The sequence below is a fragment of the Lepidothrix coronata genome, unplaced genomic scaffold (assembly GCF_001604755.1).
Source record: "Lepidothrix coronata isolate B3197 unplaced genomic scaffold, Lepidothrix_coronata-1.0 Scaffold272, whole genome shotgun sequence".
In the NCBI taxonomy this organism is placed as follows: domain Eukaryota; kingdom Metazoa; phylum Chordata; class Aves; order Passeriformes; family Pipridae; genus Lepidothrix; species Lepidothrix coronata.
In genome coordinates this window covers 501,771-525,077 of record NW_016690452.1, presented here as the reverse complement: position 1 = coordinate 525,077, position 23,307 = coordinate 501,771, and the positions used below count along the sequence as shown (strand labels likewise).

General features: G+C 49.2%; 2 protein-coding genes across 3 annotated transcripts; both read right to left on the bottom strand.

Annotated features, from left to right (window-relative positions):
* Positions 1–60: 60 nt before the first annotated feature.
* On the bottom strand, positions 61–7,912 carry WDR76 (WD repeat domain 76). Its single transcript, XM_017836170.1, has 13 exons — positions 7,844–7,912; positions 7,237–7,494; positions 6,571–6,663; positions 6,110–6,165; positions 5,460–5,580; positions 4,633–4,734; positions 4,503–4,546; positions 4,253–4,406; positions 3,903–4,055; positions 2,377–2,591; positions 1,787–1,939; positions 949–1,002; positions 61–455 (listed from the first exon to the last, which is right to left on the bottom strand). The coding sequence occupies exons 1-13, from the start codon at positions 7,910–7,912 to the stop codon at positions 200–202; spliced, it is 1,728 nt and encodes a 575-aa protein (XP_017691659.1). The 3' UTR covers positions 61–199.
* Positions 7,913–8,846: 934 nt separating this feature from the next.
* Positions 8,847–22,826, bottom strand: BLM (Bloom syndrome RecQ like helicase). Of its 2 annotated transcripts, none has more exons than XM_017836248.1 (20): positions 22,569–22,826; positions 21,974–22,154; positions 21,432–21,553; positions 20,929–21,061; positions 19,277–19,992; positions 18,402–18,578; positions 17,902–18,020; positions 17,273–17,386; positions 16,439–16,537; positions 16,203–16,351; positions 15,812–15,918; positions 14,914–15,074; positions 14,237–14,432; positions 13,375–13,565; positions 12,278–12,422; positions 11,737–11,936; positions 10,810–11,002; positions 10,552–10,674; positions 9,994–10,201; positions 8,847–9,158 (listed from the first exon to the last, which is right to left on the bottom strand). In XM_017836248.1, the coding sequence occupies exons 4-20, from the start codon at positions 21,021–21,023 to the stop codon at positions 8,975–8,977; spliced, it is 3,177 nt and encodes a 1,058-aa protein (XP_017691737.1). In that variant the 5' UTR covers positions 21,024–21,061; positions 21,432–21,553; positions 21,974–22,154; positions 22,569–22,826; the 3' UTR covers positions 8,847–8,974. The 2 variants fall into 2 exon arrangements, with proteins under 2 accessions (XP_017691737.1, XP_017691738.1); XM_017836249.1 differs by having other exon boundaries at positions 8,975–9,158; positions 21,432–21,550.
* Between the last annotated feature and the right edge of the window lie 481 nt (positions 22,827–23,307).

Genomic DNA, 23,307 nt, shown 5'->3' with positions numbered 1-23,307 from the left:
GTTTTGGTACAAATGTCCCAGCAGGATTTATTTCCACTGAAGATGCAAATGCCCAAAGGCAGTTTAAAGGATCTATTTATTTATTTATTTATTTAAGGCTTTTAAAACACAATTCTGTCCTGAGAAATAACAGTCAGCTTTGCTTGAATAGATGAAGTTAATGCAAAAAGGGAAGAACTGTGCACCTGAGGCACCACTTCTATTCTTTGAATACGTGAAGGCGGCCGCTGGAGTTCCCCCCCACCAGGACGTTCTGAGTGGGGTGCACCACGTTGATGGAGCACACGGAGGTGAGGCAGTCTGTGTTGTAGAAGGAGTGCAGCAACTTCCCGGTGTCCTGGAAGACACTGATCCGCCTGGGCTGTGCCATGCTGCCCACCAGGAAGCAGTGCTCCTGCTTGGGGTCCCAGATGGCCCTGAAGCGGGTCAGCCAGCGCCCCGTGTTACAGTTGTGTCTGCAGGGGAAGGAAAAGAGAGAGGAACGTTCCTCCCAGTGAACCCACGATTCTGAATCGTCCTTTATGTCCTATCTGCTCCTGCATCTTCTAAACCCTCAGCACTTGCACTGGACAGATCATCCTGCTCAGATCCCTGCAGTGGATCCCTGTCCTGGGATGGGCAGGATGGGCCAAGAATCCCAGGAAGGGCTGGGTTGGAAGTGACCATGAAGTTCATCTCACTTCACCCCCTGCCATGGGCAGGGACACCTCCCACCAGCCCAGGTTGCTCCAAGCTCCATCCAACCTGGCCTTGGCCACTTCCAGGGATGGGGCAGCCACAGCTTCTCTGGGCAACCTGTGCCAGGGCCTCCCCACCCTCACAGGGAAGGACTGTTTCCCAATATCCCATCTAACCCTGCCCTCTGGCAGTGGGAAGCCATTCCCTGTGTCCTGTCCCTCCAGGCCCGCAGGGAGTGGCCACACCTCGGCCCAGGTGTGCTCTGCTCACCTGATGGAGCTCAGGGCTGTGATGGTCGATGACAAGGACGTGGTGTCGTAGACCCTGGAACACAACAGCACCTTAATACAATGTACATGTGCCAAAAAGACAGGATCAGCTCCAGCCAGACCACCCGGGAGCAGCACAGACACCCAGCTGGGACACGGGCACCAACATCCCAACTGGAATTACTGGGTGTGCTTTGTGAATTGGATTTGCTTTCAGCTGGAACTGCAGCCCTACCCTTTCTGAGAGCTGCTGGAGGAGAGGCTGGATAGGCCAAACCCAGCATCCCACTCACTCCTTCACCTCCATGAACTTGGGATCCCACCCCCCAGGGCAAAAACGCTACCGAGGTCAAACCAAATCAGGCAGTTATCTAAATTATGGCCACAAAACCACAAATGAGAAACAAAAAACTCCAATACAAGCAACTCACAGCAGCTTAAATTATTAAACGGTAGGCTACTTACAAAAGAACTGATATTATCATCATTTCAAGTGCCAGCAGCTAAAAATAAACTTCTGAGCACTTTGTGTTCATGTTCATAAGGCAAGTTTTGGCTGGCTTTTGCTTGGTTGGTTTCATGGTTTTGGTTTGGGGTTTTTTTGGTTATTTTTTAAAGATTAACAGTACCTGTGTATTTCACTGCTCCCTGTTAAACATCCTTCAGAAAAATGAGAATTAGGAAAAAAACCCAACCAAACAAAAAAACTACATTAAAAATGTTAATGCAAATAAACCTTTGACAGAAAGTTCTCAGTGACAGGTAACGCAGAGAGGTAATAATAATAATGGTGATGAAGTTGGTATTTTCCATGAAGATTCTTCCCTGCAGAGCCTTACCTCAGCTTGTCATCAGCACACACCGTCACCACCCTGCTCCCAGTGACAGGTGAGAAATAGGCCGAGGCCACACTTTTGGTGTGCCCTGTGAGGGAGCTCACGGGCTGGTTCCCCTTGGGCTTCAGGTACCGCACGTCGAAAACACAAACGTCCCTGCAACAGGTGCCACACAGGGGAACACTTCACAGCCTCCACTTACCAGAACAGCTCCAGAGCCACAGCAGGCTGTGTAGGAGCTGGTTCAGAGTTTCCATATTCACTCAAACAGTGGCTCCAAGGGATCTGGGGAGCACCAAAACCAGCCCAACCAGCCCCCCATTAAAGTCCCTCTGTCTGCCAAAGCCCACCAAGGCCCATCTGTCCCCATTTCCAAAAGGTGAAGGGAAGTCAAAGCAAATCCCATTTTAAATCCTGCTAAGGACTGAAAACTTGTTTTCTAAAAAGATCGAGACAGCTTTGAGGATACACTGAGTCTGACAAACTGCTCATCCCCAGCTCTCCTGCCCTCCTGCACCCTTCAGAGCCCACCCCGGAGCCCAGGCAGACAGACCACTGGAAACAGAATAACCAGTTCAACTTGAGCTACCTACACTAAGCCGGCAGCCAGGAAATACTGTTTGTTCACGGGGTGCACGTGGACTGTCCGTGTCTTCTTGAAGCCAATGCCTGCAGAGAGCTCCACCGACGTTCCCGGAGTCCGTCTGTCCACCACAGCCACGGCCCCATCCCAGTGTCCCACTATGGCAGTGGAGGCACTGTCTTCCAGGAAGTCGAAGGAAGAGAAGTTTTCCTCACTCCTGTATATCTGAGCACAGGGAAGGTCAAATGGTACCAGAACTGTACAACAAAACACACTGAGTTGTTCCTAACACCCAGACTCTCCCTGGGCTTTGGGTTTCATCCTTGCCCTCTTACATTCACTAAAAATTCTACTGAAGCCTGTGTAATGTGACAGCTCCAGCCTCCCCCAGCCACGCAGGTAACCCTTCCATGAAACAGGTATGTGTTCCAAGGGGAAATAATTAGGAGTCAATTAACCGTGCAAACCAGGCCGGCAACAGCACACTCCAAATCTGCTGTTAGAGCTCCTACAAGGCACTGTCAGCTCTGTGTTCCAGCAATCAAAGGGCTGTTGGCTTTGAGCACACACTGAGTGAGGATTAAGGATACTTTTCCCTTCTCCAGTGCTGCAGAAAGCTTTAATCAGGTGCAGAAATGTGAACTTGGCTCCCTATAATTAGGGAAATCAGCATCGGGATGTCACCCCATGCTATCCCCTGGGGATATCCCCCTGCTCTCACAGCAGCAGTCAGAACAAGCACAATGGTGCTGCAGGAACACTCCGTGGCTCAGCTCTCTGGGTGTGCAGCTGTGCTCGTTCCACCAGCACTGATGCTCCTACAGGTATCACAGGGCCAGGTAACCTGGCATAAGGTAAACTGAGCAGGTTTTTCTTCCCCGACCTCTCAAGATATCATCTTGCAAGCACTTCCCTGAAATAACGACCCCCTGGACCTTCCTGCCCAAGCACCTGCCTGCCTGCAGCCCTGCTGAAATCACGGTGCCTGGAAGGGCTGGGGCAAAAAAAAAGCTTTAAGCTGTAGTAGGTTGTTCCCTTCCCAGCACTGGAGCTGATCAATGCAGCTGTGCCTGTCAGAACCCAGCACACCCTGCTCCAGGGAAGCTGTGGAGACAGACACAGCATTCTGTCTCCTGAAGGCTGAGAAAAGCAAAGGAAGCTCGTGGTTTATGTTGTTTTACAAAGCTCTTTTGGGTCGTTTGTTTGTAGGACTCAGTTCTCCCAATCACTCTGTCACTGTTTAAAGGCAATGCCTTGAGACACACATTGCTAAGTATGGGAAGAGGAAATTAAACTCAATAATTGCAGCCCTCTGCAGGAAGGAAGTTGGGAGAACCTGGGCTGTTACTGGGTTTTGGTGAGTAGGAAACATCTTCCTATTTTTGTGATGTTAATTAAAGGTTAATTCACGTGTCCTTGTGGAAACAGAACTTTGAGCTTTCTTGCTAATAAAAAGACCAAATAACTTGTTACAAGCAGACTAAACCTTCACAGCAGTGCCCTGGAGAGATCTCCGAGGAGGCAGCACTCACTCACCTCGTCAAAGACAGCCCTGGTGACATCACCACAGCGCAGACTGTCAGCGCTGAGGGACAGCAAGTGAGCAGGGTTGCAGGGAGAGAAGTGCATGCAGCTGATCTGGAGATTGTGGGGGGTGAAGATGTGGGCTCCTTCCTCAGACCCGCAGCTCTGCAAAACAACAGACATTCCACAGAACCGGGTGTCGTTATTTCTATTAGTTACTGAGCTTTGAAAGTAAAGTCTCTGGGTTTTGGATGTTTTTGGGAGGAGGCAGAGGGTGCTGGATGTGCCACACCAGGCTGTGCCCACCTGCACCCAACCTGTACCACACACCTGTGCAGGTGAGGAGCACACCAACCACTCACCACATTCCAGAGGCCAAGGTGCCCCCACTTGTCTCCAGCTGCCACGAGGATGGTGCTTTCGGAAGGGTGGATGGCCATGGAACACACTCGGGATTTCACCACCTTCTTGACGTTCTCCTCGCTCAGCACCATGCTGCTCAGGCTCTCCTGGTACCTGGAACACCACAGTCACCAAAGATCACCAAAACACTAATTAGAGAAGGAAGGGGAAGTGGACAAGGCCCGGTTTTAGCTGCTGCTCCCACGTTACCTCTCTATGTCAGGTGTGCGTCTGTCGGCATCACCCGCTTTCACCTACAGACACAAAGGAGATACTGATCAGAATCAGAGCCCAAGCTAAATGACTTTATCCAAAAGTAACTCATTATAACTAATAATACCTCACTTATCCTCAGCCATGTGTTCAGTAAAGCCTCTGTCCGTTTACTGTCCTCTGCCTGATCCTCTGGAATCATGGGCACAGGTCCCTCTGGAACCTGGGGCTGGGATGACATTGGCAATTTTTGTAACTCAAACAAACTAAAACCACAAACAGGATGAATAGGTACTTTCCCCCCACCAGACATTCTAAGAACATATCTAAAAAAAAACCAAACAGGAAATAAATAGTAAAAAGAAAAACATTGATATCAAAACCTTATTAAAAAGATAAAGAGAATGTCACTGAGCACAGAAAAACTGCCTCCCTGGGTTTTTTGCTTTCCTGGTACTCCAACAAGACCTGTATTACAGATTCAACTCTATTCTACAGCTCCATGGAAGACTTAAATTCCCATCTCTCAGAGCAACATAAATTTTACTTGTTGCTCTGTCACTGCTTCAAAAGGCGTAAATATTTCAAAGGAAAATAAACCAGATCAAAAGCTACAACGAAATAAAAACCAGAGTAATAAACCTTAGAGTTTAAGGCTGTTCAATTCCATGGGCTGTCGATGTGGAATGTTTTACCTCAGGACCCTTCTGTGCATCCCAAACTGCACTGTGTCACCTGCCTGAGGCCCAGGGCATTGCCTGGCTTGTGGCAATTGTGGAGAGGCCCTGGAGTGTGACAGAACTGACCCTTCACTGCTGTCCCCGTGTCCCACCTCCCAGACGCCTCAGGGCTTACAAGCCCAGCAAAGCCCAGTGCCACCAGTCAGCGTCAGCAGCACTGGTTTTATAGAGCTGCTGTGCACACACACACATCCTCCAGCCCTTCCCATCTCACATATTCCTCTGCTCCTGGCTGGGCAGGTGTCTCTGATGCAGGAACTGCCGATGGCTCCACCCTCAGCAGGCGCATGGACCGTCGCCGGGCTGTGTCATCCTCCACCTTTTTAGGCTTGGGTCTGGAACAATGAAAACACTCAGATCCAGAACATGAGTCCCTGCATTTAGGGACAGGCTCAAGGGTACAGCCGGGACACAGACTGACACCCAGCCCCTGCAGGAGGGACGTGGTTCCTTTTCCCCTCAGTGGCAGTGAGGAACACCACCACAAGCACCTTGCAATGCACACACGTCCTGCACCTCTATTTTCCTACACATCCCTTTATTTTCTAACACATCCCCCCACTGTCACTTCCCTTCCAGCCCTCCTCATTTATTATCCATCCTGCCACCCACCCACTGAGCCATCCTTTCCCACCTTCTCCCATCATACAGATTATTCTTTATTTGGGCTTCAGCTCATTTTCTGCTTGGCCTGGTATTGGTTTGGCACTGCCAAATGTCTTTTCCCCTGCACTAACTGGTTACCCTCTCCCTTATACCTTGTTCTTCCCCTCTCTTTTTTTTTTCCCCACACCTTTTTCCAACATTGGTTTTCATCCCACAAAAAGGGATCAGGGATATAAATTTCATCTACTATTATTTTACCTTTTGGTGCCATGTGGTTGTCTTTTGGTTGCAATTTGGTTAAGTCTTGCAGCTGACTTAAAGAGAAAAAAAAATTAATATATATATACATAACAAGCATAAAGGATTAACCTGTATAAAATAGAATTATTTCAAGGCTGCAATGAACCCTATTGCAATTATTTATAATAAGAAGAAAGAGAGAAACTGTGGCTGTCCCATTCCTGGAAGTGTCCAAGGCCAGGCTGGACGGGGCTTGGAGCAACCTGGGCTAGTGGAAGGTGTCCCTGCCCATGGCAGGGGGTGGGATTGGATGGGCTTTAAGGTCCCTTCCAACCAAACCATTCCAGGATTCTGTGATTTTCATGGGTTTGCTCACACACCTACCCCAGTGAGGGAAGGGTTTCACACCAGGAGGGATGACAGTGTAATTATGAACATTTAGAAGGTGCACTTTGGTGCTATTTAGACTCTATACAAACCTCGTGCAGCTTTAGAGCAGCAAAGAATTTAGCATTTTCTGTAATGTTCTTTAGTCTTTTCCTTTCATAAGCTGATAGGTGAGAGTGTCCATCCTACAGAAAGAAAAGCCAGTTACCCTCCATTGTACAGTTATGTGGCTGCAAGAGAGGTCCTAGGCTCTGAGTCTCTGAACTGATAATTTAAGTAGTTTGATATATTTGTAACAAACATAAAACCATACAAACTGAGGTGATGGCGTATCGACACCAAACCCTGTCCACACAGGTACAGCTTGCTTTACAAGACTTATTCTGGCATTAATTCTGTGAAAAGAACAGTTCATCAATGTTTTGCTACAATGAAAACAATAATGAAGAGACTCAATAAAGAACTTAAAACTTCAGTCTTACAGCAAACACTGAGAATAAATGGAATTCAGTCTTAGATCATTTTTGTCTCTCATAGGGAAGGTGGACTCAACAAGTTGAAATAGTAAGCTTAATGTCTTTTTTATATAGTGGTGCCCAAAATTATATACTCTGAGCATTTTGTGCGTCCCTCAGACACTGTGAAAGGGTAAATGAACTGCCAGCCAGAGGCTAAAAACGGGGGGAAAATTACGTACAGAGAAAAATACTCACAAATGTTACTTCTATAAAGATAAGAACCGGGGGCGGGGCACTCACCGGGGCCGCGTCTCCGCCGTCGCTGCCGTCGCTGTCCGCATCCCACAGCCCGTCGTGGCCGCGGGCCGCCGGGCTGGGGCCGGGCCGGGCCCCGGGCGGGGCCCCGGGCGGGGCCGGGGGGCCCGCGGGCTCCAGGCGCAGCCTCTTGGCGGCCAGGGCGCTCGGCAGGCAGGCGGGGGGCAGCGGCGTCAGCAGCACCCGCAGCTGCAGCACCGGGGCCGCGCTCGGGGGCTCGGCCGGGCCCGCCGGGGGGGACTCCTGAGGGGGCGGGAGGGAACGGGGCTGGGCGGGGACCCGCGGCACGGCCGGGCACTGAGCCCGGACCGCCCCGGGCCCTCTCCTGACAGCCCGAGTCCCCCCGGCTCCCCTCTCCTGCCAGACCCAGGTGGCCCGCGGTCCCCTCTCCTCACGCTCCCGGTCCCCACCCCGGTCCCGCCGGGTCACCTCCCCTCACAACCGCGGTGGCTCCCGGCTCCTCAGTTCTCACACCCCGGCCCCTCCTGCGGTTCCCGGTCCCCTCGGGTCCCTTTCCCTCGCAGCCCCGGTGGCTCCCGGCCCCCCTCCTCACACCGCCGGGCTCTCCCCTCGCAGCCCCCGCCGCCCGGACCTGCAGGCGCTGGCGGGTGTCCGGTGCCCGCTCCTCGGGCTCCCGCGGCGCGGGCTGGGGCAGCGCCATGGCGGGCACGGGGCGGAGCGGCCGCTTCCCGCCCGCACAAGGGCGGCCCGGGCGGGTCCCGCCCTCAGCGCCTCCCGCCCGCGGCACCGCCCGGGGCAGGGGCAGGCCCGGGCACGGCTGGGGGGGATTGGGGAGGAATTCCTGGCTGTGAGGGTGGGCAGGCCCTGGCACAGGTTGCCCAGAGAAGCTGTGGCTGCCCCTGGATCCCTGGAAGTGTTCCAGGCCAGGCTGGACGGGGCTTGGAGCAACCTGGGCTGGTGGGAGGTGTCCGTGCCCATGGCAGGGGTGGGACCGGATGGGCTCTAAGGTCCCATAGCCCAAATCAGTCTGGGATTCTGTGAGTCTAAGAGCAAAGCCGTTCTGACTCGTTGCTCAGAAATAGCGGATGAAATCCTCAGCTCCAGCCAAGCAAGGGAATGGAATGGCACAGCCCAGCCCAGCCCTGCCCTGCCAGGTGCTCAGGGAACACACAAACAGCTGCCTCCAACATCCCTGGCCTGACGCACCCCTGTGTCCTGTGCCAGGCAGGAGCCGAGGGCAGCTCCAGTGCCCCTGGCCCCGACGGTGACAAGATCACAGGTTGGGTTCTTTTTAAATAATAATTAAAAAAAGTATGGCAGGGCTGGACCCTCCCAGCTCCAGGATCTGGGGAATCAAACAGGAAACTTAAAAACATTCATTACCTTTTCTTTCCCAACCTGCTGTTTCCAGAGGAGTAGCCCAGCTCTCCAGCTCTGGAGCACTGAGGCAGGAGCAAGGGAGAAGGACAGAGACAGCCACAGCTCAGGGACTTGCAGCTCCAGGGATTTGTGGCCCTGAGCATGTCCCTGAAGTGGCTGTAAAACAGGATCAGAGTGTCACCAAAAGATGAGGGTTTCTAGAACCAGCCAGAACTCTTTTATTGTGGAAAGAAAGGCCCAAATAAACTTATCAATTAAAAAATATTTATTTAACGTGAGCTTTTGTACCTGACAAATACACAAGTCCGTGCAAGGTTCAGCAGCAAAAGAAACAAAAATTTAATAAACAGTGATTCCATCCTGGGGACTTGCTTTCATCCAGTTACAATATGGAATACGAAGGCTGGAGGAAGTTCCTGGATTTGGGCTTGGGCAGTGCCATCATGCCCAGCCTCCCGGCAGCTCCCTGCATGGCACCAACACTGCAGGATGTGAAGCTGGGGCTGGAGGAAGCCGGAGGCTTCGAGCTCTGTGGCTTCTTGGTCCTTCTGTACCTGCTGTAGCCACTGCAAAATCAGAGAGAAGTTGTGTGTGACACAATGCATCACCTGCCCCATCCCCTGCACCAGGCTGCACCCACATGGGCACCACCATTTTCCAGAAGACTATGTGATCATTTTATAATATTTATTTTTAACACACATGGCTGCAAAACTACCTCTGAAATGGAAACTGAGTGCAGCTGTTGCTCTGGGACGTGCCCAACACGATTCCAATTAACCCAACTAGAGCATCAACAGCAAGTGACACTTTGGGGTCAGCAGCAGTTAATGACAAATATTTCAGTAGAAGGGAAGGAGCCAAGGGTAGAGCAAGACCTGCTGAGCTGGGAGTGGCCATCTGCTATCATAAACAAGAGGCAGAATGAGGGAAAACAGGGTAGGGAAAGGGAAATCCTTGGAAGTGGTGGATCTGCCCTAGAAGTTTAAGACCAAGGAACACCAGATGCAGGTATTGCCTTGTTTGGCACAATCAGAGCGAGAATTTGAATTAATTCAAATATTCCATCAAATCTTCAAAGTTTTAAGACCTCTTTATGATCCCGAGGAAGAAATCCAGTCAGCCTACTAATGCTGGTTATGGCAGCACACTGAAATTTGGTGTCTCTGCTTAGCTTGTGGCACTCAAGTGTGAGGATAACTGTTAAATATCCTTCCTCACCAGCTTTTTAAACCAAAATGCAGAAGAGCAAGTGGAGCAGCTGTTACCAGGCACCTGGATAATTTTAACATCATTGCTTAAGTCCATACTTAAGTAACTGCAGTGGGATAACTGTAATTCTGGGATCATCATCATGCTGATCTGGGCAAAGAGAAGTGACAAGAGACCACAGACACGTACCCTCTGGGCTGAAACTGCTGGCTGCCAGCACCACTCGTCTTTTTCCTCTTGGAGTCTCTGGAGTTTGCCGGCCGTTTCCTTTTCCTCCTCTGGTTTGTGTTATTGCCAAAATAGCTGGAGGTTGTACCTGCATCATCTTCTTCTCCATCACTCCCAGGAGTGCTGGTGCTCCCTGTGGCTGTGTTGGCACCTGAGCCAGCAGCATCTTCTACAGACAGACAGAGAGGTAAAACTGATTCAACCAAGGTATCACCTGGGCCACTCAGACTGTCCCCAGAACACACTGATGGTATCAAAACACCTGTCCTGGCTGTTCCACACCTCCTCTGCACTGCCCTCATCCCGAGTCTTTCAGAGATACACCGAATTTAGCAGGAAGGTAGCAAAGACCTTGGTATGTTCTAAAAGTGTGGGATTGCTCCCTTTTGTAATTATTAGCCTGTAAGAATTAGTTATTTGTGATTAAAACAAGGTAACTTTTGAATCAAGCATCTGCCAGAGGAGGAGAGAAGGGCACTGCACAGGAGAGCACACGCTGAGGTCCAAAGCACACTGCACCTGGGATGGAGCGTTCCGAGTACTTCTCCATCACTTTGATTATTTCTGCACCGTATTTCTCCAGTTTGTCTTCTGTGACACCATCGATCTGCAGCAAAACCTCCACATCTGAGGACAAGGTTTCTGTAACGGAACAAAGGACCCCTTACACATGTCCAACAAGTAACTCTTTATAAAGAAATGCTGGAGGAAATTAATTCCTTTCCATAACCCCCCTATGCAGAAGCCCTGAAGGACTTCTTCGTAACCCAGCCTTACCTGCTATTTTCTTTAGGGTGGAGGTACTGAAAATATTGAAGTAATGCACATCAAAGACTTTGCCCAGCATTTTGCACGTGTCTGTGAGTTCACTGAGGCACTGTTTAACCACCTCTTCCCGCTGGGACATCTTTGCCATGGAAGCCCTTTGCCTTCTGATAGTACTGGCATTCTCTGTCTCGTGGAACTCCACCTGTTAAAAGGAGCCATCGATAACACCTGCCAGGGAGTTCCTGCAGAGCTTGATTGATAACAGAGGAACACAGCAAAGGGAAGAAAGTATCCTCTAATGGACCAAAAAAAGCTATTTATCCAGTATATGCTTTTAAAGTGATTTTTTACAGGCTACTCATTCACCCTTAAGTTTCTCCTACAAAGAACTGGCAGAGTTTATACAGAGGGAAAACCTCTTGAGAGCCCAGTTCTCAGCAGGCTTCAAACAGAGGTTACTGGGGTAATGCTGAGGGCTCTGCTCTGCTCCAAACACAGCACTAATGAAGAAGCATTGCCTCAAGCAATCTGGGACTGTTCCATGGCCTTCTTGAAGTGCATCTTCCATCAGAGCTCACCAATGACTGGGAAAAATAGAGCAGAAAAATCCAGGAGAAAGAAGGGAATGCTGGTCCTTCTTTCCTTTTTAGCCAGCTTTTTGTGGGGGTCAGAACTTTCCTTCATTGTCCAGCTGGAATCAGATGGATAAGGGAGAAGAGAAAGATTTAAACCTCTCCAAGCCTCTCAAACTCACCTTTTGCCCCACAACATTGTTATTGGAATACTGGACTAGGAATCACACATGTTGGATTTTGTTCCTGCCCTTCAGCTGGAGGCAAACTGTTGTTTTAGCTACCCAGGGGGACATGCCAGAGGAAAACTGCAGCACATTCCTTAAAACAATACCCTCAAGACACTAAATAAACAGTTACACACCTGCAGTGACCCATCCAGCACAGCCTGAGCTTTCTCTCCCAGAATGACATATGCCACTGCTTGGTCATTGGCTGTGATGTACAAATCCTCATCCAGGATTTTGTCCAGGACCAGTTTTCTAAACAGCCTTTCAGCATTATGCCTGGAATAGGCAGCTCCCTTCCCAAATATTCCAGACTGAATCCTGGCACTCGTTGTACCTGTGCAACAGAAACCACAGGATAAGCCTGTGATCAGAAAGCCCACGTAGATGTGCATTTACAGACCTGTGGGAGATTCCCAAGGGAATTCCATAGTCTATTCACATTAAAAAGCCTTTAAGCATCAGAAAACTAATATTATCACTATAGCAACCTGAAATGGACTAAACCTTCCATTCCATTTATTTTGAATCATTTACCACCAAGAGATTCCTGGGAAGGTTTAATTTTGCAAAACACATGTTCTTTTAAAGCCCTGCTGGCATTGCACAGCCCTCCTGATTCCTGGTCAGGGATTTGTGCACCCGGTTACTCGGGTGTTTCTGGAAGAACAGACTCACCTCTGAAAATATCCACCATCATGTTCAGGGTGTACCTGCCCGAGCCTGGGCTCCTCATCCCGTTCCGTCCCACCTGCCCACAGTGATCTCGTACGAACCCAACGATGTTCTTCACGTCCTCTGTCACATTCCTTGATTTATAATCCTATTAAATCAAGACTTGATTAGGAAATGCCATTATGTGTTTCTCCTCTAATGCAAGTTGTTACTGACAACCTGTTTTCATTATTGAGCTTTTCCCAGCCGTGAATTCAGTTTGTTCCAAACAGAGAAACAGTGATTTTCCACTTAGTAACCTACAGTGATACAGTCACAGGGATTCTGGATTTCATAACACTCTGGAAAATGCAATAACAGTCCAACTGACTATATATAATCCCCATTGTGTTTTTGGTATACAGTGAAAGGCAAGGTTGCTGGATGAACTCTGGGAATAGAGGTAAATCATTTGGAAAGCATTCCTGTAATAATCCTGCTATCATGACCTAGAATTTACACTTCCAATATGCATTAAAATGAGAAAACTGGACTGAATATGCATTATTCTGTCAAATTTGGTTCCAATCACAGCTATGTAAAGGAATGCTTCAAACACATCCACAGGTACAAAACTGATCAGGAACCCTTCCCTGCCTGCTTCTGCAGCTGCCTTCCCTTCTGCTCCTGCCACTAAGTTTGCTTCAATCCTTGATGCACAACCCCCAGTCTCTGGGCCACCTCCAGCAGTGCACCTGATGTGGCACTCATGCTGCTCCAGCAGCACAAAGCTGTCCTGAAAACATCAGAACAGGCAGTGAAGAGATTTCTCTGCAGCCACTCCAGTGGATCTGATATTAGCTCCTGCTTCCCACAAGCACTGTAGCCAAGAAAATTGACATTAAGGAACATCCTTGCACCTCTGACAGGAACAGGAGCATCACATGTTCATGGACAGTCTGTAACTCTGCTCTAGGTTAAACCCTGGAAATAACTGGAAGCATCACAAAACGACAGGACATTTATTCCTTTTCCCACTTGCCTTCCCAAGGGCCGTGTAACCACGCAGCTAAATGCAAAATCAGTTTGACACCACTTTAAATAAAATCTGTGTGTTTTACCTTCTTTCTGCTGCAGTTATCACAAATCACTTCTGGGTGGTCTTTGCAGAAGTTGGGGTTGAAGTTGGTCTCCCCGAAGTAGGCGAGCAGCTGGATGCGGCGGCACTCGACGACGTTCTCGCAGTAGTGCACCATGCTGTACAGGTTGTTGAAGTGGGTCTGCCTCGTGTGGCTGTTCCCATCCTTCTCCACTGAAACACAAAAAGTTCACTTGTATTCGTTAGATCCGCACCTCTGCGCTTTTATACGTTGTCAGACAAAACACAACGTTGGTTTTGCTTAAAAAAAGATGAGTGGGTTAGTACAAAACTGACCAGATTTTATCTCTAAAGTTTTAGAAAATGGAGAAGGGAAATGAGCCTGGAACGACAAGAGTCAAGAGAAGAATATGTATGATGGGATGAGAGGAAATGGCCTCTTGCACCAGGGGAGGTTTAGATTAGATATCAGGAACAATTTCTTCATGTCCAGGCTTGGCACAGGCTATCTGGGGCAGTGGTGGAGTCCCCATCCCTGGAAGTGTTTGAAAAACATTTGGGTGTGGCACTTGAAGACAAGGTTTAGTGGTGAACACGGGGGTGGGACTGGGCTGACGGTTGGACTTGATGATTTTAAATGTCTTTTCCAACCTTAACAATTCCATGATTCTATAAAGCGAAATGGTTTTGACTAAAATTAAGTACAAGTGATAAAAATCCTGACAGAAGACCATCCAGGGAAAAGTGCCCAGTTCTCCCCTCTTTGCAACACTTAACTACCCATGGCACTTGTAAAAGAGAAATAACAGGGGCTGAATGAAAAAGAGACCAGCAACGAAGTGACTGCTTTAGTATCACCTCCAAGTTCCAAGAGGAGAACTCACTCAGGATGAGCCTTCTCAGTCTGGTCACGTCGTTGTAGCTGTAGAAGAGCAGGCAGTGAGACATCTCCCCATCCCGCCCAGCTCTGCCAGACTCCTGGTAGTAACCCTCTATGGATTTGGGAAGGGACGCGTGGATGACGTAGCGCACGTCGGGTTTGTCAATGCCCATTCCGAAGGCAATTGTTGCACAAATCACCTGGAAGGAGATCATAATGTTACACAGGTGCATTATGGAAGCTATTCCTGCAGCTCTGCACTGAGACCAGACAGGTGACCAGGATTAGGAAACCTGGAACCCGGAATGCCAATTGTAACCCTGCAGGACGAGTACAAAACAGCAGCATCTCCTCTCCCATCAGAAGAGCTACTCCAGACACAGGGAAAACCCCAAATTCCAGTCTCTGTACAGTCCAGCAGTGTGCCAGCAGCTGTGCCAGGAGCCCTGCACTGCTCAGGTCCTCCCTCCTGGAGCAGCAGACCACGGTGCAGTACTACAGCCTTCTGTTCTTAGAATTCCCAATAAAAAGGTGTTGCTGCGCCCCAGTAGGTCTGCTGGGATCAGTTACTCAATACTGCAGCCCACCAGGTGATAACGCTGCACAACTTCCCTTCCACTATCCCAAGAGGGATAAAAAGCGCCCAAAATCTCTTCCCTTTCCCCCTCAGTTTTCCTTTACCTGGCATCCTTCCTGATTGACCCACTTCTGCTGCACGAGGTCCCTGTTGGAGTCGGTGAGGCCGGCGTGGTAGGCCAGGGCAGCCAGCCCCTCCTTCTGCAGGATGGCTGCTGTGGTGTCACACTCGCGCCGGGAAAGGCAGTAGATTATCCCAGAGTCATCTGCAAACAGGTGAAAAAAAGAAATTTGAGTTACAATACAGTTTCAGCCCTTTTCACTTGCTCAACAGTCAAACCTGCCAAGCAGATACGGACCTATTGTAATAAAGGTAATAATGTAACTGCTTAATTGTAGAACTTATTTTATTAACATCAGATGGTTTTGTTAGTTTTTCCTATCCAATTTTTTGGTTTTTTTTTGTGAGGTGGAATCATAAACATTTTCCTTAGTATTGTGCAATCTCAGGATTTAAAATGCATGAATAAAAACTACATAAATCAAGATCTAGAGGTGTTTAGTCGATGCTCTCCAAGAGTACAGCACTGGAGAAGCTCTGAGGGAAGCTTGGTGTTGTCCAGTTCCAGCAGCAGGAGCTGCAGGACTCCAGAGTGAGCCCAGAAAGATGGGAATCCCTGAAAATAGCTTTGAGGGGAACTACAGATAAGCAAACCAAACACAATTAAACCAGTATGATCTCTCTTACTCTGAAGACACCATGCTAAGAGCTCTGGCAGGCTCCAGAAAGATTACTCAGGGACATCACAATAATTTAACTTTTCCATCTTAACTTGAACCCTTAACTTTAGGATACACATAAATCTGATTATCAATAATATCACTTTGCCTCCAACTTCCTTTTCCTGTAAATGTATCATTATTAAGGGATTAAAAAAGCTTTTCCTGCCTTAAGAAGTGGTTCATGGAAAGGCCTGCAGGCTCTGTGCCACTCAGTACTCACGGGGGTGATATTTTTTAATCCATTCCAAGCAATCCATCGCCACTTTCTTTGGCTTCTTGGGCAACACATCATATTTCAAGTTATGCCTGTTGAAGCTCATTGTAAACCTAAAACACAACAGTTCATGGGGCTCATCAGCTTTATGGGTGCAGTTACATTCTGCTAAACAGCTCCCTTCAGCATGCAAGGAAGGGTTTGGCAAGTTTTTTATTTCTTACTTTAATATTTTGCATATAGCTCATTGAATTCCATGCATACATTTCATTTAATCAGATAGAGCTACACAAGGATTTCAGATGGGGCTGTGATACTTTTTTAACTGAACTAAGTTTTCCACTCAAAATTTCTGCAGCACAAACAGTCGGTTTCAGGCAACTGCTGAGCAACTCACACTTGTGGTTTCAGCATCTCAAGCTGATTCTGGATGTCCTTCTGCACCCGGGGGTTGGCAGTGGCAGTGAGAGCCATCATAGGGACCGAGTGGAACTTCCTGCGGAGCATGTTGAGGCGTTTGTAGTCTTGTCGGAAGTCGTGGCCCCACTGGTTGGAAAACAAAATTTAAGTATAACAGAGTAAAATGTTCCAACTGAGCCTTCTGGCATTTCAAAAAACAAAAGGAGGTTTTACCTGGCTGACACAGTGGGCCTCATCGATAACAAACCGTGCCAAGAGTTTCCTGTCGTAGAGATTCTCCAGGGCTGACATCAGTCGGCTGCTGGCACACACCTGGGACACACCACCCACGGCATGGGAAAGCAGAGCAGCAGAGCACAGTGTCACCTGGCCTGGCTGAACACTGAAACAACTGTTCTGTGCTGCCAAGTTAACCCTGACCGCAGGTAGAGCTTGAAGGCAGAAAGATGATGCCAATCAGCTGCGTTTTAAGAAGCAGCTGGTGTGAGATTCCCATGAGGTTCTGGGATCACCTATCCCAAATTTCCTCATTCTGAGGAAATTTCAATAAATTTAAATTACTTATGTCAAGAAAGACAGGGAAAGACAATGCTGAAGAAAGAAACATAATCAGCACGCCGACCGGTCCCCTCTTACAAAGCTCTTGTGCAATAACATATTGTTAAGGCAGCAAATAATAAACCCCAAGGCAAGCTCTGACAATCTCCTGTTACCCTGACAGTGCCACATTCTTCCTGTATTACCCTATTCAGAGCAGCCTGGATTTAGTAGCTGCTGGACAGTGATTAACACTAATATGTAGCAAGATATATTGAAATGGATGGGCATGGGGGTTTAAATTTAGATTGTACAGACATAGTGCTCATTCTTGGCTAATTACTGATTGAAATTAGTTACAGCTTATACAGTCTTACTGAAAATTACCTAAACATTATCTAAAAACTGTTTAACAGGGTTTTTCCCCAGAAGCCTACTCCAAGAGCAGTGTTTCCCAGCAAACCCCCTCTCACTGCCCCCATGGTTTTAGGACTCAGGTGAAGTACAAACCTTCTCGGGGGTGACGTACAGCAGCTTTATGACGGGGTCCTTCTTGGACAATTGCATGTATATTTTTGAGGCGTCAGCATCTGTCCTGTCACCAGTCAGGTATGTTGCAGCAATCTGTATTATAAATATATATACTGAGTTTTAATACATGCAAAGCAGAAGAAGCATCAAATGTAGTCCTACCCGTAGTTACAAACCTGTTCCTAAGCAGTCAGCTTGTGATCTCCTGCACCTGCATTTCTTCCCTCTATGTATCGCTTTCCCAGAGGTGTCTAGCACCTCAGAACCCCCTAACTCAGGAATTGTTAGTGCTTATTCCTGCTGCAGAGCCAGGCTGCTCCTGTTCAGGTGTGCCAATACAACTCAGGATTCTCAGAATCAGCATCTGCCCTGGAAAACCCAACTCCAATACCCAATGCTCAGGAGGAGCAATAAATCCAGCAGTTACACAGTCAAGATATTCAAGTTCATCCGATTTAGTTCTTCCCAGACAACTTTCTGTGCCTTTCCCAGTGTCCATCTAATCAATTTATGCAGTTTATATTCAAGAGACACAAGATTTGCTGTAAAATTTCAGATTTCTAATCTAGTTACCTGCAGTTTCACTCAATAGAGCTGCTGGAACTTACATCTAAGGTCTTCAGCTTCTGCACTTGATCGATGATCAGCGACCTCAGCGGAGAGATAACGATCGTGACCCCGGCAGAGACACAGGCTGGTAACTGGTAGCACAGGCTTTTCCCACCTCCTGTAAGGATTGGACAGAACCCCCCGAGTGTTGGATATCAAGAGGAAAGGGAGACAGTCTGGAAACCTATTTCTGACTCCCCATTTTCACAGCACTTTCAAAAACAGTTAACTTACAAAATGACTGCCCCAAAGTGATACTTGTAGGATAAGGAAAAGTTACTACATGAATTACTATGGAATGCAGAAATTCAATCCCCCTCACTCAAAATACCCCAATGCAACAACACTCCAGAAATCCTGCAGCCACAGAATTCCAGCAGCACCTTCACAAAGGCACAGGGGAAGAGAAAAGCTTGTCCCAGGCCTTGCAGAAGGAGCAGCAGGTGTGTACCCTGTGCCAGACCCCCCAGGCTGCAGCGGGGTGCTGTGGGGCACGTACCTGTGGGCATGAGGATGAAACAATCCTCCCCCAGCAGAGCAGCGTTGATGGCCTCCAGCTGGTTTGTCCGGAAAGAATGCAATCCAAACTTCTTGTGAAATATATTCCTCATTTCTTCGGAATGGGAAAATTTCATACCCCTGAAACGTTCCAGTGCAGGGTTATGAACCGCTGGATCTGGGAGACAAAAAATGTGCTACAGTAAGTTACAGTATCGAGTTTAGGAAGGAATTCTTCCTGGTGAGGGTGGGGAGGCCTTGGCACAGGTTGCCCAGAGAAGCTGTGGCTGCCCCATCCCTGGAAGTGTCCAAGGCCAGGTTGGATGGGGCTTGGAGCAACCTGGGATAGGGGAAGGTGTCCCTGCCCATGGCAGGGGATGGGACTGGATGGTTTTTAAGGTCTCTTCTACTCTAAACCCTTCTGTGAGTCTGATTTTCACCTCCCCTTTGCCAAACCTGTTCCTACAGTAACCCTAAATGACACTGACCCACCTGTGCCCCAGAGGGATTGGGTTTGCTTCCACAAGTGCCCACTTTGGAACATTTTGCATAAACAGCAAAAACCATTGTACAGCTTTGAATTAACAACTGCAGAATCATTATTTAATTAAAACACAGAAACGTTCTTATTTCCAGTTTTAGCAGCTTCATCTTTCATCAGCCTGAAACCTGCACGGGAAGTGAATAGTCAGGTTTGGCATCACTTGGAGGAAAAAAAAAACCAACAAGATGACTTTGCAAAAAGAAACCAAAAGAAACTTCCACATAATCAAAAGGCAATGATGTGATCTGCAGCAGTTACTTGGCCTTAGGTTTGAAAAGAAGTAAGTAAGAATTTAAAAAGGGAAAGACAATAACCCTCAGGAGTATATTTACCTGGACGGTTCTTTGTCGCCATCAGGAAGCCTGACTTTGGAGCAGCAGGACTGGATCCCACAGCAGACCCTTTGGCTCTGGACATGATCTTAGACAAGAGGGATTTGGTGGGTGGCCCTTCCCTGATGGGCTGGTACAGCGGTGTCGGTGCTGCCGAAACAGCCACCAGCTCCTCCCAGTCCTCATCAAAGTCATCGATGTCCAAGTGATCCAGGTCAAAATCAGGATCGTTTGTACCCAAACTGTTCCCTGCAGGACTGGCCGTGGGAGCCGTGCTCTGAGCTTTCAGGGCTGTGTTGGTCAGGGGCTGGTTCCCATTCCTCATTCCCGGACTTTCGCCCCAGCTGCTGTCGCAGGATGGCTCGGACTGGAGGCTGAGCCTGAGGGAACCTCCCTCCCTGCCACTTCCCTTGGGAAAGGGCAGCGCTGCAGTTCCTGGGCAAGTGATCTCAACACTTTGCTTTGAAGCACAGGAGGTATCCAAGGTTTGATTTGTTTTGGCAGAAAAGTTGCTGGAATGAACAGAAAGCACCGACGGGAGGTTTGTGGATTTGGGGGAGTTTCTGTCGGAAGTGGAGCTCCAGCTCAGGCCAGAACCTGGAGGAGCACCAGGACAGGCACCAGGGCCCTGCTCCATGGGAGCCTTCCAGCTTCTTGGAAAAGTGGTGTTTATGCCATTTTGGTTCAAGCTGACAGAATTAGCCAGCAGTTTTCTCCTGGGAGAGACATAGGATGGAAAAAGGAAAAAAAAATATATTTAGTCACAAGCAATGACTTATCAAGTTCTACAACATCCATTAAACAGTTTTGTCCCTCTGCTATTAAACACTAATATTATGGTGGTTCCATCATGCTCTGAGTCACTGTGTTTGAAAAATATTTCAAACAAATCTAGGGAAAAATAAAAACCACAAGAACAAACTAAGGACAAAATTACAACATATTCTCTACAGACATAAAATAAAAGAATTCCTAAAATCAGGGAACAGATCCAGGCAAGGAAGAGCATAAAAAGTAAATCCTTAGAGCCACAAGTTAAAAATAAGTAAAAATATGCTTTTACCAAATTATGGTTTTAAGTACTTTCCAAGTTCCAATGTCTGACTACAGCAATCAGAAAATAAATTAGTTGTACTGAGAACATTCAGAAAAGCCCATAACCCCAGTCCAGGAAAAAACCAAATCAAAACCCCAAATCCCAATACTTTGTCTATGTATTGTGCCATCAGCTGATGCAAGAGGTAAAGCACCAGGCAATAATCATACTGCAAGATGAGAAGCTCAGGGCTATTAGGAGGAACCACCACCCCTGCAGTCAGTGAGAGGGAGGCTCAGGGAGGGAACACCAACTGGGTGCCTGCAGTTACAGGAACTGAGGGTGACACGGGGCAGGTCACAGCACGGCTCCTGCTCCTCCAGAAGCACCTGGTGCCAGGCACCTTCCTCAGACTGGGTGTGGGACTGGATCCTTCCATCTGCCAGAACACTGGGACCGCTAATGCAGGCAGCACTTTGGGGTAGTTTTTATCTCCCTTCAGCCAGTGCCTTTAAGCTTTTTAACCCCCCTCCACCTCATTCTCCAGTGTGCTGGGGACACCTGCAGGCTGCAGGTGGAGCAGGTCCCTGCTCCACACAGAGCTGTCCCAGCCTACCTGAGGTCCCTGTGCTGGAGCAGGGCTCTGGCACAGGACAGGGCCTGCAGCTCCTGCAGCGGGATGGCATCCACCAGCTCACAGATGGCCTCCATGACCCCGAGCAGCTGCCGGGCCACAGGCACACCTTCACCTGTCACAGGGAGCAAGTTCAGCAGAGCAATTGCTATTAGAATAGCTAACAAGGTGATACCACTGGCCACGAGGACAGCACGTTGCAGCAAGTCTAAATAATTTACTTTCAATATATTTTTGTTCCAGTTGGATAAAGAAACTGTTTCTGTGAGCAGAAACTCACAGAATCTACATATTTTTGCCCTTGTCTTTTATTATCCATCTATACATGTTAATTATCCATCTGTCTATGTCAATTCTCCACCTATTGATGTTAATTCTCTATCTGTTAGTTAAAGCTCTTGGATTACACGGAGTACACAGGAGAATAATGAATTGCAGACCACCCCCCCAAATCTGAGGCATAACATTCCAAACATTTCATGTACCTGCATCCCCCGCACTGGGATCACCTCCAGCTCCAGGTTCTGTTGGGGGAACCTCCCGTGGCCCAGCCTCGGAGCTGCCACCTGAGCACCTTCCACCAGTGGGAGAGTCTTTGAAAATACTGCTAATTGCAAAAGAAAAAGCCACTAAAACACAGATACTGAGGCATTTCCACAGAACAACAGGACTTAAGATGTGTGCAAAAGATAAATTCCTGAAACCCCAGGGAGAACCCAAGAGCTGAGCAGTCTGTCCCTGATCCTGTATGCCAACATGGAGAATCTTGCTCTGGTAAATTTTTCCCCTCCCACTACAAAAGAAAAAGTAACTCTGCTTTTCCTGAAGGAAAAGCCACCTAACACATCAGATGCAAAATAAGTATTTGATAAAGCATTAATTGCAGCTGCCAACCATTAACCTGCCAGACAGCAAAGAGACACAAACTCAATCTGCACCTTTTTAACAAGCAGGAGTTACAGGTCTTTTTCAGTACTGTTCAAACCACCCTACAGACAGATGGTTTTACCAGTGAACTCTGGTTTACCTGACACTTTGTACAGAAGGGGAGAAGGGAGGCAGCTCCTCCTCGGGGGAGGGAGGGATGATGTCCAGCTCATCTTCCTCGAGCTCATCGCCTGCCAACGGCCCGGCAGCCTCCTCCAATTCTGGGGGGCTGTTCCCAGCCCCCTGTGGCTCCTGGTCCCCACCTCCTTTAGCACCAGCAGCTACAAGAGAATTGAATTAATACTGTTGGATAACACTGTAAACTCAGCCTAATACAAACAAAAGAAGGGAAAAATTAACAGCCAGATTTCAAAACAGTCATTTGATACAGTTTCTGAGTGTTAAAGACAATATTTATTGCTTCCTTTTTTCCCCCATTAAAGACAGACAAAGTCTCACAAACCCTCTTTAAATTGGAAAAGTGATATAACTAACCCTACAGTCACCTGCTTCCAGCCCTGCACCTTCCCAGGCTGGGAGCACCCAAAGGGAATCCAGGTACCCAAAGGGAATCCATGGCTGCTTATCAGACACAAGCACACAGCTCCCTCTGATTCCTGGCAAACCCATCCCTCTGAGCGCAAACACAAACAGAATTTTTTCCAGCTCTCCGGTACCTTCAAATAACCCGTTACCTGGGCGAGGCTGTGCCCTGTCCTCCTCCAGAACCAGGTCGGCAGGTGAGTCCTCGAGGCAGATCACGGACTGCTGTGAGCAGGGGCGCGGCTCAGCCTCGGGCTGTGCCTCCCCGCGCCCCGCGGGGCCGGGACAGACGGGCGGCTCCGGGCGGGCCTTGTCGGGGGCCCGCAGCCCCTTGGGGGATGGGACGGGCGGCCGGCAGAACCTCTCGATCCCCGACAGGTCGAAGTCGTCGATGTCATCCCACTCATCGCCGATGGTGACGGCAGGGAGAGCGGCGGTGCCGGGACCGGCCTTGCCGGCGGGAGCCCCGGAGCCGGGACCGGCCTTGCCGGCGGGAGCCCCGCTGCCCGCCCTCGCCGCGGGGCCCGCGGGCGCCTCGGGAGCCGCGGCCGGGGGGGCGCGGGCCGGCGGGCGGCCGGGGCTGGGGAGGGGCTCACGGCCCCACGCGGGCGCTTTCCTGGCCGGGGTTGCGGCGGGCGCGGCCAGGGAGGTGTTCACGTCCTTGTCCCTCAGCGCCGAGGCGGCCGCGAGGACCCCGCGCGCCTTCTTGAACGTGAAGCCCCTGCAACGAGACGAGCCCCCGTCACCGCCCGGCCGCTCCCGCCGGCCCGGCCGCTCCCCCCGCCCCGGCACTCACGGCGGGCGGTCCCGCGGCGGCCCCGGGGTGCGGAGGGCCGTGAGGGCCCCGCGGGCCGAGTGGAGCCGCAGCTGCTCCCGCAGGTTGTTCTGCGG